The sequence below is a fragment of the Mesoplodon densirostris genome, chromosome 3, assembly GCF_025265405.1.
Source record: "Mesoplodon densirostris isolate mMesDen1 chromosome 3, mMesDen1 primary haplotype, whole genome shotgun sequence".
Lineage (NCBI taxonomy): Eukaryota > Metazoa > Chordata > Mammalia > Artiodactyla > Ziphiidae > Mesoplodon > Mesoplodon densirostris.
In genome coordinates this window covers 78,727,641-78,742,499 of record NC_082663.1, presented here as the reverse complement: position 1 = coordinate 78,742,499, position 14,859 = coordinate 78,727,641, and the positions used below count along the sequence as shown (strand labels likewise).

Below are 14,859 nucleotides of genomic sequence, written 5' to 3'. Positions count from 1 at the left end.
AAAATATGTAATTCTATAATGATTGATATTTTATTTTAGAAGAGTACATTCTTTAACTGAAAATCAATAATTATTAAAACGAATGTTTAAAATGCATAATTAATCATGATCTTTTAACATATTTCTATATAGCTCTAGAGCATTATTTTCTTATTTTTGTTCAAATATTTTCTGGATCAGAGTGGATTTTAAGCCACTGATCAATGGCATTTTCATACTTCCTTGGTTCTTTCAGCCAGTCCTGATGCCACCTAAGATTTGCTATGACATTTGAATAGTTTTGCCCTATACTTTGTTTCCACTTGATAAACTGCTCTTTATTGTATCGGTGGACAGAAGCAGAAACCTTAGGGTAGTTTATAATGGAACGAAGCTTCTGATCCAAAGAAGAAGTAACTTCTGGACATTGTGTAGCAATATTTGTTAGTTCATCTGGATCTGAGGAAAGATCTGAAAGAAAAAAAGAAAATTGAATACCTCTCAAAATAGTTATGTAACCGAGCAGGACCCTGTGGGCACCTCTGTCAAGTTTATGATTAACCTCCTTATCTGAATCTTTAGTCCTTTTCTTGTTCAAAACATTTTCTCCTCAAGATTGAGGAGTATCAAAGGAAAGGGGGGAGTTGTAACCAAGCAGGACCCTATGGGGCCTTCCTAGGACGCAAGTGCATGTGCCTGATGCACAGTGGGGCTAAACACACTGAAATGTCGCAGTTTGGAGCAGAGAAAGGTTTACTGGGTGGCTCATGCCCTAAAACCCCCTGAGCTCCCTGAAGAGTTTCGGCAAAGCATTTTTAAAAGCCAGGTTGAGGGAGGGGGCTCGCAGGGTACGTGATCGGATCATGCACAGTTCTCTGATTGGCTGATGAGGGAACAGGGTGGTATCACAGGGGTTAACTTGATCAGTCCTTAGGCTCCAGGAGGCCTGGGGCTATGTGCTCATGGCCATCAAGTAGTTATAACATCTTCCATTTGGTGGGGGGTTTTCACATCTGTAAAACAACCCAGGAAATGTGCATCAAATACTGTTATTTAAGTACTTCAGAGAGGAGCTAAAGCAGAGGTTATGGGGGAAGGCCTGTCCCAGGAAGGCCCCATAGGGTCCTGTTCTGTTACAATTATCTGCTTAAAAACCATCTTTTAGAATGTCATTACTCTGTGATGAATAACATATTAAAATTTATTTTTATTCTCAGTTCTTCTTAGTATAGTAAGCTAAAGGACGGTGTAAGGGGAAAAATAATATACCAAAAGTTAAATACCTCTCTAAATGTATGTCCAAATTATCTTCCTTCTTACCATCATCCTGCTATCCCTTTTTTTTTCTTATCTATTCTTAGATGGCTTAGCCACAATTCTTCCTATTTGTGATGCCTTCCTTACTTAGACATGCAAAAAAGATATGTATTTATATATATATATATATATATATATATATATATATATATATATATATATAGTAGTGCTTATATTGTCCCACTTCAACAGCCCCAGATGTTCCAGCTGTAAGAATTTTTTACATAGTGAAGTCAAGTTCTTGCAACTTCACTTACTCCTAGTTGTTTTTGTTTTTTTTAAATATACGTTGCATCCTATGCTTGAATTTTTGAAAATTACATTCATTGATTGTGTCTATTTGAGCAAATAGCCATGGAAATAAAAACTCTGAATCACTATCATCAAGAAAATGATAAATATTTCAGACAACATAAACACCCCTTTTATCTACAATGTAGGAAGACAGAGGATATAACTAGGATGCCAGTCTAATTGGAAAAATGGCAAATCAAAGATCTTAGGACAAGTTACTTAAGACAGTAAATGAACGATTCACAGTGAGGGAAAAACCCCTACAGGCCTATCTGAGTGCATTAGCCAGAAGATCCTGAAGACATTTATGGTTTTGCTAGGTGATTTCAGATGGCACCTCTCTGGGAAAGGGAAGTCAGTGAATAAACCCCAGAGAATACAGGAAAAGCAGGCTCCCCCACTGATTCTTTGACAGTCACACCTCCTTTTTGCAGAACGTAACCAATGAATGAACAAGAGATGCCCATTACTCAACAGAATGAAAACTTAAGGACTTGTTTTGAAGCCAAGAATCTCCTCCTTTTAGAGTTAAGGGGGGGGGTGTCAATCAGTTTGGCATCTAAAGAATTATTTTGAGTTAATAATTTTGACATTTGTAACTGGGAAAAAAACTTAGGGAGAAAGGAATATTAAAAATAGCTTTAGCACATATTTTATGTGCAAAAGGAGGGCAGAGGATAAGTAAAGCCATAAATCTAATAATACTGCTTAAAAACAAATTCAGAGTAGTGAATCTAGCAGGCTTTTGTAGGGTGGAAGGAGCATGGATTTTGGAGTCAAACATGGGTTGAAATCCCAGTTCTGCCACTTCTGAGCTGTGACCTTGCGCAGGTATCTGAACGCTAGTCTCTGAACTCTAGTCTTCTCTATAAAATAAAGATGATAGTAACATCTTGTAGGGATGGAGTGAACATTAAATAATAAATGTAGAATGTCAGGCTCCATAAGAGAGCAGTTAATTTTCCAGAACAACTGAATCCAAGGTACAATAAGAGGGTGTTGACTACTGATTGGGAAAGATAACCATGCGTATTAGAAGACACCTTGATCAGAGGAAACGATGGTGGCAAACTTGAGACCCAGATCAAAAGCCTTAGGGCACTTGCTTTGGAATTCAGATGCTGATTTGAAGAGAAGCTGCTCCTCACAAGGGCAACCTTTTGTAAACTGGCCTAGCATGAGAAACTGCAGATATTTATTTAGATGATTACTGGCTCCCTTGAGCAAATGCTGTGTAGGTCAACTCATTACACATAACCTATACTTAAAAAATATATCAACAAATTACCAAAGAGTTGAGGCAATACTGAAGCACCGTCAGAGTAGGCTATATACTTCCATTGGTTAGTTCGAAGCATGTAGGCGGAAGCATTTACATTGCATCCATGGAATTCACTCAGAATCCAGGGCGGATGTAGGTTTTTGAATTTTTGTTCATTCTTAAATATTTCTGATGATAATGGCAGCAGAGAGTATCCACTCAGGTTCTGAGGCAGAGGAATTCCAGCAATATCTAAATAACACAGTATTTTAAAATAACTCATTCTTTCATTAGTTGAACATTCATAAATGACATCATTAAAGGTCGCAGAGACTAGAGGCTGTATATGGATTTTTGTAAACAGACTTCCTAGATCCAAATGCTTATTACTCCACTAGGCTTGTGACCTTGGTCATGTTATTAACCATTCTGAACCTCAGTTTCGTCATCTGTAAAAGGGGAATAATAATAATGCCTCTATTTCATAGGTTTATTTTAGGTTTAAATATGAAAATTTATGTAAAATTCTGAGAACAGTGTCTGACACATAGGAAACCCTCAACAAGCATTAGTTAATATCATAAGTACTTTATTTCCAAATGATGGAATGATCACAGGTGTTTTTCAAATTGGTCTCACAGGATATTAACAAGACCTATACGAGAAAGGAGTCTAGTAGTTACATATGTTTGCAAACAGTGGTTAAAATTAAATAAATTTATTGCTGATGTGTATCATAAACCTTCAGGGTGGTATGTAGTATGCCATCTGTCCCAAAGTTATTTGATGACAGAACATCTTTTTACCCTGAAGTAGCATCTTGAGGAACTAGTATTTTGCAGAACATACTTTGGGAAATCCTGGATTATACTGATTTAGAGAAAAATAATCTATTTTTTCCTTATCAAATATAGACATAGAAAACAATAGCATGAGAAATGTTTAACTTCAAAAAAAGGTTGTATTTTTAAAAATTGCTTTTAAGGTATTTGTTTGGAACTCAAACTATCTTTTTCCTATAGAAAAATTATCATTGGGAATTCCCTGGTGGTCCAGTGGTTAGGACTCTGTGCTTTCACTGCCATGGGCCCGGTTCAATCCCTGGTCAGAGAACTAAGATCCCGCAAGCCGCGAAAAAAAATTACTGTTAATTAGGGTTGGGTCCTTGCAATAGTTCCAAAAGGAATCTGTAGTTGCCTCCCCTGCAGCTTTTCTGGTTTCAATGTTCCATGTTTTTAGAAACATTAATTTAGAAATAATTAAATATTTCCAATGAAAAATAGAATGTAATATATCTGCAATGCTAGAAATTAAAATTGAATAAGAAAATTAATTTAACTTGACTGTACATATTTGATAAAAAACAAGTGAATTAAAAGAGAATAAGGGGGCTTCCCTGGTGGCGCAGTGGTTGAGAGTCCTCCTGCCAATGCAGGGGACACGGGTTCGTGCCCCGGTCCGGGAAGATCCCACATGCCACGGAGCGGCTGGGCCCGTGAGCCATGGCCGCTGAGCCTGCGCGTCCGGAGCCTGTGCCCCACAGCAGGAGAGGCCACAACAGTGAGAGGCCCGCGTACCGCAAAAAAAAAAAAAAAATTGTATCTTCCATTTCCTTGGAAGGAGCATATTACAAGTACTAATCTTCTGCCAACCAATCATCATCAGGGACTTTTTTGAGAAAGAGTGAAAGAACAAGTGAAGGAAGGAAAGAAAGAAAGAAATATTTCAGAGATAACTGGTTAAAAACAAAAGAAGAAGAAGGAGCAAAGATGTTAAAGAGGATGTGCACGAGAGAAAAAGATGGCCCAAGACGAAACTAACTGAGCTACAAGACAGTAGGCTACTTACTGTAAGGAGAGAAAGTAGCCAGGGAATAGGTTGGGTCGGGCTGGTCTGTGTGTCAGCCATCAGGGGGCACCACTGCGAGGCAGAGGAAGGGAGAGGAGAGGGCTTTGAAGATGGCTGGAAAGCAGGGACCAACTGGCAGATACCCATGACTGGGAAGTTCCTGCAGTTTAATCACCTTTAATACTTAGAAATACCTTATTTCAGATCTGTTCTTAGCCTAATTTTCCTAAAGAAGCTTGTTAGACTAAGGAAATTTAAATAATTCTTCTATGTTTATATGAGAAGTCAGTATTAAACTAGGATGAGTCCATTTAAGTATTAATTTTTTTTACTCAAAAAAAAAAAAAAACCCCAGGATCTAACAAACTAGGTGCTGTTCCAGGTGTAGGGCAACAACAGTGAACGAAGCAGATAAGCTCTCTCAGACTCTTGGAGCTTACCTTCTAATGTGGGGAGACAGACAAATATGTCAGATGGTGATAAGTGCAGTGAAGAAAAATAAAGCAGGATCAGGGGAATAGAGAACTATGTGTTAATGTGCTGTTATATAGTGTGGTCAGGGAAGGCCTCTCTGATGACGTGACATAAACAGAGACCTGAGCAAGGGCTAGATGAGCTCAATAGATATCTGCACATGGGGAGGTAGGGCATTCTCCCAGGGAATAGCAACTGTAAACACCCTGAGGCAGGAAGCTGCTTCATTCCGTTCCCCAATGATTTTACCCTAAGTGATTTTGAGCAGAATCATGACATGGTTTGACAGTAACTACTGTATGGTGAATTGACCAGAAGTGAGTACGGGCAGAAGGAAAGAATTAGGAAGCTATTGCAGGAGTTCAGGCAAGTGATAATGTGACTTGTTTTCTGTCTAGGATCAGTAGAATAATATACCTTTGTAAATTGATGTTGAAGAATAAAATCCTTGCCAAATATCCACAGTATTTAATAAATATGTATTTAATATTTATTAAATTTTCTGTGCTTTGGGAAACTGTGTATTCATTTTTCGTATGTTTATCAATTATTTCCTTAAAAGCACTTCAGCTTAAACTGCTTTTCAGAAAGCTCTTTGACCTTTGTTTAAAACCATTTTTCATGTTTTTTTCTTCTGGAAAATCTATCGTTCCAATTCCATGTTAAGCAGGTTTCATCATTCTTGGCAGTAGAAGCAAATATTAGTAGTAACTGCATGATTCTTAATAAAGTGACTTAAATTTAAAACAGTAATCAAATGGGTAAAAATGCAGACGTGGATATTTGTGATGGTCTCCTGAAGAAAGATAAGCTTATATTTCTTCCTGAGTGTATGGGTAGATAAGGGATTAGCCTGGTATGGCAATGATGCAACAAGCTATGTACATTTCTTAGGGCATACCTAAGAAGAATAAAAAATATTAATGATAAAAATATCTAACATTTAATTGTTTACCATGTTCCAGTCATTGTTCTAAGCTATGGAATAGCCACTATTATTTCTATTTTATTGATAAGAAAACGGAAGACCAGAGATGTTAAGTTACTGGCCCAAGGGTATACAGTTGGTAAACACTGAAGGAGGGATTTGAATTTAGGCAGTCTTGACTCCAGGATGTCTGGACTCTTCAATACTGCTCCACAAGTCTTGCTTTACTGTAGTTATTCAACTTCCCAATATTTTGCAGCCAATAAAAAAATAGTCTATGTAGAATGACCCTCCCAACCCTCCACTAAGTTCCTGTGATAAGGGAGGTTTTGCAATTTAAATCACTAGCAATGAAGCATTCTTTTAAACACAACTGCATTTTTATACAATTGCATTTTCACAATTCAAAAAAAATTCTGGATTTATCCTTTACGTGAAAAGAAGTTAGGTGTTTTACAAAAAAGGCCAACTATTAAATGAAAAAAATTCACCTGAAAATAAGAAGTTTAAAAGAGAAAGTCCAAACAATTTTAATTTAAAAATGAGATTACCTTTATTTCTAACTGAGCTAAAGGATGTTGATACTAGATTGTTAGAGAAGAAAATATTTTTGGGAGTAATTTTTTTAAAATTTCTTTTATTGAAGTATAGTTGATTTATAGTGTTGTGCTAATTTCTGCTGTATGGCAAAGTGATTCATATATATATATATAATATATATATACACACACATTCTTTTTCATATTCTTTCCCATTATGGTTTATCACAGGTTGGGGAGCAATTTTTAAAGAATAATCTATGCAATAATGATATCAACTTTAATAGTATAAAGAATTCCTATTTATAAAATGGCACTCTTCTGCCAGTACTAGAAAATGATAATGTGATAGGACCTACAAAGATACACAGACTAAGAATACTCTTCCTACTTTATCATAAAATAGCATTTTATAGAAAATAATCACTCTTCTAAAATACCTTTAAAAACTATTTGTAAATTCAGACCTTTTAATAAATGCATTGTACCATCTTAAATTTCAACAAGCTCTTTATAGTAAGGTAGGTTTATTAAAACAGGAATCCCAGTTGGTTTTTCCTATTAAATATCTTTCTATTTAAGGTTTTTTGAATCACCATCTTTTATACATTTCTAAGGTCCATAGAATGGAAGGGAAGAGGAAGTCTGGCTTGAGGCTTTGATCTGAGAAATTTAATCCCATACTCTTGTGTATAAATTGGATTCATACAAAACAATACAGCTGTGGCTAAGGTAATAAAGAAAGGACCTTTGGAATTCTAAGAATAGATTATATTTTATATCTATTTTAAGCTCCTAGTTGGTTAGAAGAATCACAAAATAAGAAGTCCTTCATAGATACTTTATCAAAATCTATTTATTAAGCTTAGGAAAAATAGAATACACTGTCCCACAGGTCAAATTTTAGAGTTATTAATCACTACTAAAAGTATTGATAGCTTTAAACCCTTCTAGAACTAAGTAATTTCATTTTACAAGGTTGAATTAAACATCAGATTAGGGCCTCCCTGGTGGCGCAAGTGGTTGAGAGTCCGCCTGCCGATGCAGGGGATACGGGTTCGTGCCCCGGTCTGGGAGGATCCCATATGCCGCGGAGCGGCTGGGCCCGTGAGCCATGGCCGCTGAGCCTGCGCGTCCGGAGCCTGTGCTCCGCAACGGGGGAGGCCACAACAGTGAGAGGCCCGCATACCGCAAAAAGAAAAAAAAAAAAAAAAAAAAAAACACATCAGATTAAACATAGACCGTCAGAATTATCTTTGCCTTATTGATTGGTAAGGCTGTTCAACAAGGCAACAGACTCAGTTTATGCTAATCTTGGTGTAATTTTTTTTTTTAAAGAAGATGTTAGGGGTAGGAGTTTATTCATTTATTCATTTATTTTTTTGCTGTGTTGGGTCTTCGTTTCCATGCGAGGGCTTTCTCTAGTTGTGGCAAGTGGGGGCCACTCTTCATCGCCGTGCGCGGGCCTCTCACTATCGCGGCCTCTCTTGTTGCGGAGCACAGGCTCCAGATGTGCAGGCTCAGTAGTTGTGGCTCATGGGCCTAGTTGCTCTGCGGCATGTGGGATCCTCCCAGACCAGGGCTCGAACCCGTGTCCCCTGCACTAGCAGGCAGACTCTCAACCACTGCGCCACTAGGGAAGCCCCCTTTTTTTTTTGTAAGAAATATCTGGGAGTTTTTTTGTTTGTGTAAGTTTATCTATTTATTTATTTTTGGCCACGTTGGGTCTTTGTTGCTACGCGCGGGCTTTCTCTAGTTGCGGCTAGCAGGGGCTACTCTTCGTTGCAGTGCGCGTGCTTCTCATTGTGGTGGCTTCTCTTGCTGCGGAGCACGGGCTCTAGACGCACGGGCTTCAGTAGTTGTGGCTCGCGGGCTTAGTTGCTCCACGGCATGTGGGATCTTCCCGGACCAGGGCTCGAACCTGTGTCCCCTGCATTGGCAGGTGGATTCTTAACCCCTGAGCCACCAGGGAAGTCCCTGGTGTAATCGTTAATAGTATCCTTTTACTCTAAAAAATGTGCTGATCTGAACAATAAATTAGATAGATACCTTATCTCAATAAACAACAAACCAAACCAAAACAAAAAAATTTTATACGGTTTTAGAGCCTACATTTTCTTTTCAATAATACATGGGAGCTATTTCCATGTATCATTTCACTTTTTAAAAGAAAATTGACTAATTTTTACCCAGTTCATTACTACTAGATATTCATACTGTTTCTAATTCTTTAATATAACATCAAAATACAATAATATCCATGGAGATAAATCTTTTTGTATATCTATAGGTTAATTTCTAAAATTGGAATTTTCTAGGTCAAAATGTATGCATATTTCTAAGTAATTTGGAATGTAATGCCACATTTGCCTCCAGGAAATCTGTGCCAGTTTATACTCCCAGCAGCAGAATATGAGAAGGCCTATTTCCAATATAAGCTTTTCTGCTGTTTAAAAATCTTTGCAAACTCTGTGTGTGAAAGAAAAATGGTATCTTCTTATTTTAATATTTTTCTGACTACTGAGTTTGAAGCTCTGAAAATATCTTGGCCATTTGTGTGTCTTCTGTTGTGAATTGCTTATTTATATATTTTGGTCAATTTGTTAATAGGGTATGTCTCTTTCTCTTATAGATTTGTGAGAGTTCTATTAATATTAACCCTTTATCACTTGTAAAAGGTTAATTTTAGATAAATAATGTTACAATGCTGTTTCCTGGCTCCAGCATAAGGTTCTTGTTGAATCCCCCTTGCATCATTCTCTTTCTACCTTATCTCTGGTTAACATCTGGTTAATAGGATGTTTCAGTGTTTTATATAAAGATCCATGCATAGATATTCTCTTTACTCTCCTCCACCAATCATATAAATGTAACTTTTCCCTTTTCATAATAAAAATGTTCATTATGAAACACATTAAGCTTTGAAATGTTAATTTCCAGTTTAGAACTGGAGAGACACTGATTTTTGGCTTTACTTACTTTAGTTGGGCAAGTCTAATCAATACATGATCAAAATGCTGTTAATAAAACATGTTCTGCTGGGAAATGTGACTCAGAAGGACTCTATTACCAAACACAAGTCAAAGATAAAAACAAAACAAAAAAATCTATGTAGAACTATGAGTTTTTAAAAATTGTAATAAGTGACAAATTATAGGGAAAAAAAATCTACAATTTCAGAGAATCAACATAATTTCCAGAAGAGTGGGGAAGGAATGCAAAGGGGTTTCTGGGAATGCTTTGTTTGGCTAAAGAAGTGCTAATTGTCAAGTAACATAAACTAGGCAGGGACAGGCAGGTTGTCACTCTGTGTGGATAAATGAAAATTCCCTCATTCCAAACAACATTATTTAGTATTTTCTTATATAATCGGTTAAGATATATACATTGTGAAATCTTCCAGTTTGCAGATGACTTTTAACTTTTATGATGTATGAAGTGGCAAGTAATGATAATGGTGTATCAAGACTGTAGAGAAGAAAATTTGCATTATAGGCAAATATAAAACAATATTCAAAGAAAAATGATTTAAACAGTGCATATTAATCAACTAACATATAAAGTGACAGAATGACTAGGAATAGACTAGAACTCACTGCAGACAGATACTGGACTATATAGCTGCTAGAGTCAAAAAGACAAACGAAATGCCAAATATCACTATGAAATATATTGAGGGAAAACTGAGATCATCCCAACCTTTAATAATCTTTTGCAGTTCTGATCAGTGTACCTCAAGAAAGCAGAACAAGGATAAAACGTTACGCAAATTTGGAAATGGGGTAGGGGAAGTTCTATATGAGGAAAAACTAAGGGAGGAAACTGTAAAGAAATGCCAATGTAAAAGAAGCATATGCTGATAAGGCTACAAAGATGATAATAAGAGAGACACTTAAAATATACACAATTGCACATACATTCCTTATAAAAACAGAAATGAGGTGGGGGAGGGATAGTTAGGGAGTTTGGGATCAACACGTATACACTGCTATATTTAAAATGGATAACGAACAAGGACTTACTATATAGCAGAGGGAACTCTGCTCAGTATTCTATAATAACCTAAATGGGAAAAGAATTTGAAAAAGAATAGATACATGTATATGTATAACTGAATCACTTTGTTGTACACTGGAAACTAACACAACATTGTTAATCAACTATACTCCAATGTAAAATAAAAAGTTAAAAAAAAAAAAGAAAAAAAAACCCAGAAATGAGGAAAAGTAATAGGGATTGCCTGGAAATTGATAGAGCCAGAAAGTGGCAGAGACATGACTGCATGATAATTGCTTTGGGACAAAGGGGAACCAGCAAATGATGAGTAAGAAACTGAAGAGATTAAAAATATACATCAGGCAAAAGAACAACAAAGAAGTGTGCTCAAATATACAAGAGATGTGAAATAAAAGACAGAAGGAGGGCACTGATTTTTTTTTTGGCCGTGCAGCTTGTGGGATCTTGGTTCCCCAACCAGGGACTGAACCTAGGTCCTCGGCAGTGAGAGCTCGGAGTCCTAACCACTGGACCGCCAGGGAATTCCAGGCACTGATTTAAATTAACTGTAAAGAAATTTAAGACCCTGTAATAGTCTTTAGTTAAATGAAGGGAAAGACTTTGTAGCAGAAAAAAGGAGATAAAAAGAACTTTCTTATTTCTTTAATTTCCAAATACATGTTTGTTTCGCATTTTGAAATATACATATTAAACACATATGTCTTATGCTGTGTTCGCTTTTTCTTTCACCAAAATCTATTTATAAATTGATGGTACTTTTTGCAATTTATGGTGCCTTAAAACAGAGTATTTAGATGTTACTGAATTTAAATGTTACTGAATTTAAAGCACCTAAATTAGATAGAAACAGTTCTGTATAACTTCTGAATTTACGATGGCTTTATTCTTGTATCTTTAACAAAAACTGCTAACTACCCATATCCAGATGTTGCTGTTCTAGACCTATGGTTATGCTAATAGACATTAGAAGCTAGTAAAATAAATACCACAGAACAATCTAAATATTCTGGGGAGAAATATGTTCATAGCATCAACATTAAGGGACATTTGTAACATTGTAAGAAAATTAGTAGTTTCAAAGTGGATGGAATAATCCAGAAGGGAAATGCTTACATTTTAGGTAGGTGGTGGTAGAGAATCAAGTGATACACAAATCATATCTATAAAGTTATAGACCTGAATATCATATGTGGCTTACTTTATTGTCATATGCTGGTTGTGAATCTTTTGAAGGAAAAATGACTAGAGTAAGTGAAGTCCAAAGGAACCTGAGAAATATTATCCTCATTTTTCAGATATAGGTTTGACTCACAGTTAAATGAGCTGGTCAAGGTTTATGAACAAGTCAGCAGGGCCTCTGACTATTTTGCTTATTCATTTTCCAGCATTATTACAAATAAATATTTACAGAATTGCATTACTTACCAAGCATAGTAGGGTAAACATCCACAAGAGAAACCACATTTGATACTTGTAGGTTGGTCTTAATTCCCGGTCCCATGATCAAGAGTGGGACATGGGCGCTAGCTTCATACATACTCATTTTATAAAACTGACGATGTTCCATGGCCAGCTCTCCGTGGTCTGAGGTGTATATGACAATAGTTTTCTGAAGAAGATCTAACTGGTGAAGAGCCAAAATAATTTCACCTGTAATATAAATCAAGGTAAATCTTAATTAGCTTTTAGCTCATGTTTTATTCTATCACAATAAGTTCGTAACAACTCTACCCTCTTAAGAGTTTGTCAGGATGCTTCTTAACATCTGAATGTTATCTACTGTTCTTTTTTTTTAAAATAAATTTATGTATTTATTTAGGCTGCGTTGGGTCTTTGTTACTGTGCGTGGGCTTTCTCTAGTTGCGGCAAGAGGGGGCTACTCTTTGTTGCGGTGCGCGGGCTTCTTATTGTGGAGGCTTCTCTTCTTGCAGAGCACGGGCTCTAGGTACGCAGGCTCAGTAGTTGTGGCGCCCGGGCTTAGTTGCCCCACGGCATGTGGGATCTTCCTGGATCAGGGCTCGAACCGCGTCCCCTGCATTGGCAGGCGGATTCTTAACCACCGAGCCACCAGGGAAGCCCTATCTACTGTTCTTAAGTAACTTATGCCAGAGTTCATGTGCCTGCTTCTCAGTGGATGGACTAGAGAGAGGAAAGAGAAAATACAATACCCATAGGATAAGTTTCTTTATTTGGAGATCATGCTGGCTTGCTTTCTATGTTTCTATCAGACAGTGGGGGAAAACATTACCCGCAGTGACTCAACTGAGAAAGGAAAGACAAGCCTGGATGTCAGCACTGCGCATGTCTCATGAAAGGACTGCTATCACCATCGACCCACAATTCCTACCCAGCGGGAGGTGATAAAAGGGGTCAGAACCCCTCCTCCTGCTACCCTTTCTCTCAAATTCCCAGTCACCAGATCATGCCCATGAAGTTGGCTGAGTGTTATGGAAATCCTACGTTTGAGAAAGAGCTGGAAGCAGTACAGATGGTATATGAATGTGATTTGGCATATTCTTGGGCAGTAAAATTTCTCTGACCACTCACTCTCTCTAAGTGACATGAAACTTCCTCCTCATTGCAATTAAGAGAACACAGTAAGGCATAGTCCAGAGAGAAGCATCATCTCTACTTTGGCAGTTTCTGAATCTGGCCTACAGGAGTCTGTATTATTAAAAAAACAAAACAAAAACCCCACAAAACCCACAGGTGATTCTGAGGTCCAGTCAGATTTGAGACCCACAGCTCAGGAGTTATTTATGGAGTTCAGACCGTCAGGGCATCAGGGTCTTTCAGCTGGACAACTGTAATTGCTTCCTAATTAGTTTTCTTGCCTCCACTCCTCTTTCCCCTTCATAATATCCCTTGTACCACTCTGGTGCTATCTTTCTAAAATATCTGATCATGTCACACCCCAGCTTAAAACTTTCCCACAGCTTCCCTTTGTCTAATTATTGAGCAAGTTCAGCACCTTCAGCTACCCCCTAGACCTTTACCTTTCACAATCCTAACTCCTTAATTCAATATAATTCTGGATCAATGTACATGGGGAAACTGATTTCAGCTTTAGTTAAGCCTTGCTCTAAATGGCCTACGGAGAATGGATTTGTTTTACACTTATTACATGTCTGGGAGAAGTCACAAGGTTCTACGTCTCATCTGTTTCATCTCCTAGAACCCAAGATGCCTTATAATTAACTGTGTTTGGCTGAATACTGATTCCTGATTAAATCCAGCAAAACATTTTGTTTCCAACAGATAATAGTTTTCTATGACCTTTTTTTAAATATATATATATATGAACAAATCTAAGTATCTGTTAATTTATGAATAATTAAGATAGAAAAGACTTTTATTCTACTATTAATAATGCAAATTATCCAATTTTTATATGTGTCAGGAATCTTATAATTCTAAGTCTGAAGTATCTCAGCAACTGTTGCAATAAATTTTCTGAGGATGTTCATACAAGTCACCAACCAGCATAATCATAGTTTGTTGGGAAAATATTATAATTTTTCCTCATGTGATTGCTTTTTAATTATACCACTTACCAAGCATAGCATCTGTCTCAGCACACATAGCGTAATAAAATGCTCTAATATCCTTTATTTCTTTTTCTGTAAACTTCCCAGTGCAGTTTTTGGTATAAGAAGAGTAATAATCTATAGGGTGCATTTCTGACAGAGGTGACCACTTTGGGATTTTGATGGCATCATAGGACACCTAAAAAGGGGAGAAAAACAAAGTTGTAATATTCCTCCCTTCCAACAAGAATATATGGTAAACTAGACAAAGTTTAATTACTTAGGTTAGTAGAAAAGCATGGTTGTGAATTATGTAAAGAAAATAGTAAATCAAATACACAAATTAGGAACAGATTGTTAGTATTCCCAGTAACAACAAAAGGTATATATCAATATCTGCATATATAGTAAGACAGTTGTGGAATTATTTTAAAGATTATATATGTCAATGAAAAGCATGAGCTATGTTAGACAGTATTCTAATCCATAAGTGTCTAAGCACTTTAATATAGTTGTGTGATCAATTCAGAACTTCAGAATCAGTAACCTAAGAATCTAGACTCCTTTTTCCCAGTAGTTCACTAGTAAAAATGCCAGTATCTAGTGAGATAGCCAAATGTTTGTTAAGAAAAAATACAACTTTTTAATACATATAAATGCTTACAGTTTTGGTGA

General features: G+C 36.7%; 2 protein-coding genes across 4 annotated transcripts in view; one reads left to right on the top strand and one right to left on the bottom strand.

The window, feature by feature from the left end:
- Window positions 1–14,859, top strand: part of SKIC3 (SKI3 subunit of superkiller complex) — a 145,392-nt gene that overhangs the window by 12,152 nt on the left and 118,381 nt on the right. The window lies entirely within an intron of this gene.
- ARSK (arylsulfatase family member K) overlaps window positions 24–14,859 on the bottom strand; it is a 43,109-nt gene continuing 28,273 nt past the window's right edge. Inside the window, exons 5-8 of one of the 3 annotated variants that reach the window (XM_060091816.1) lie at window positions 14,212–14,383; window positions 12,083–12,307; window positions 2,879–3,103; window positions 24–450 (exon numbers count right to left, since the gene is read on the bottom strand). In XM_060091816.1, coding sequence (XP_059947799.1) covers window positions 161–450; window positions 2,879–3,103; window positions 12,083–12,307; window positions 14,212–14,383 — 912 coding nt within the window. In that variant the 3' untranslated portion in view covers window positions 24–160. The other 2 variants (XM_060091815.1, XM_060091817.1) reach the window with 2 other exon arrangements.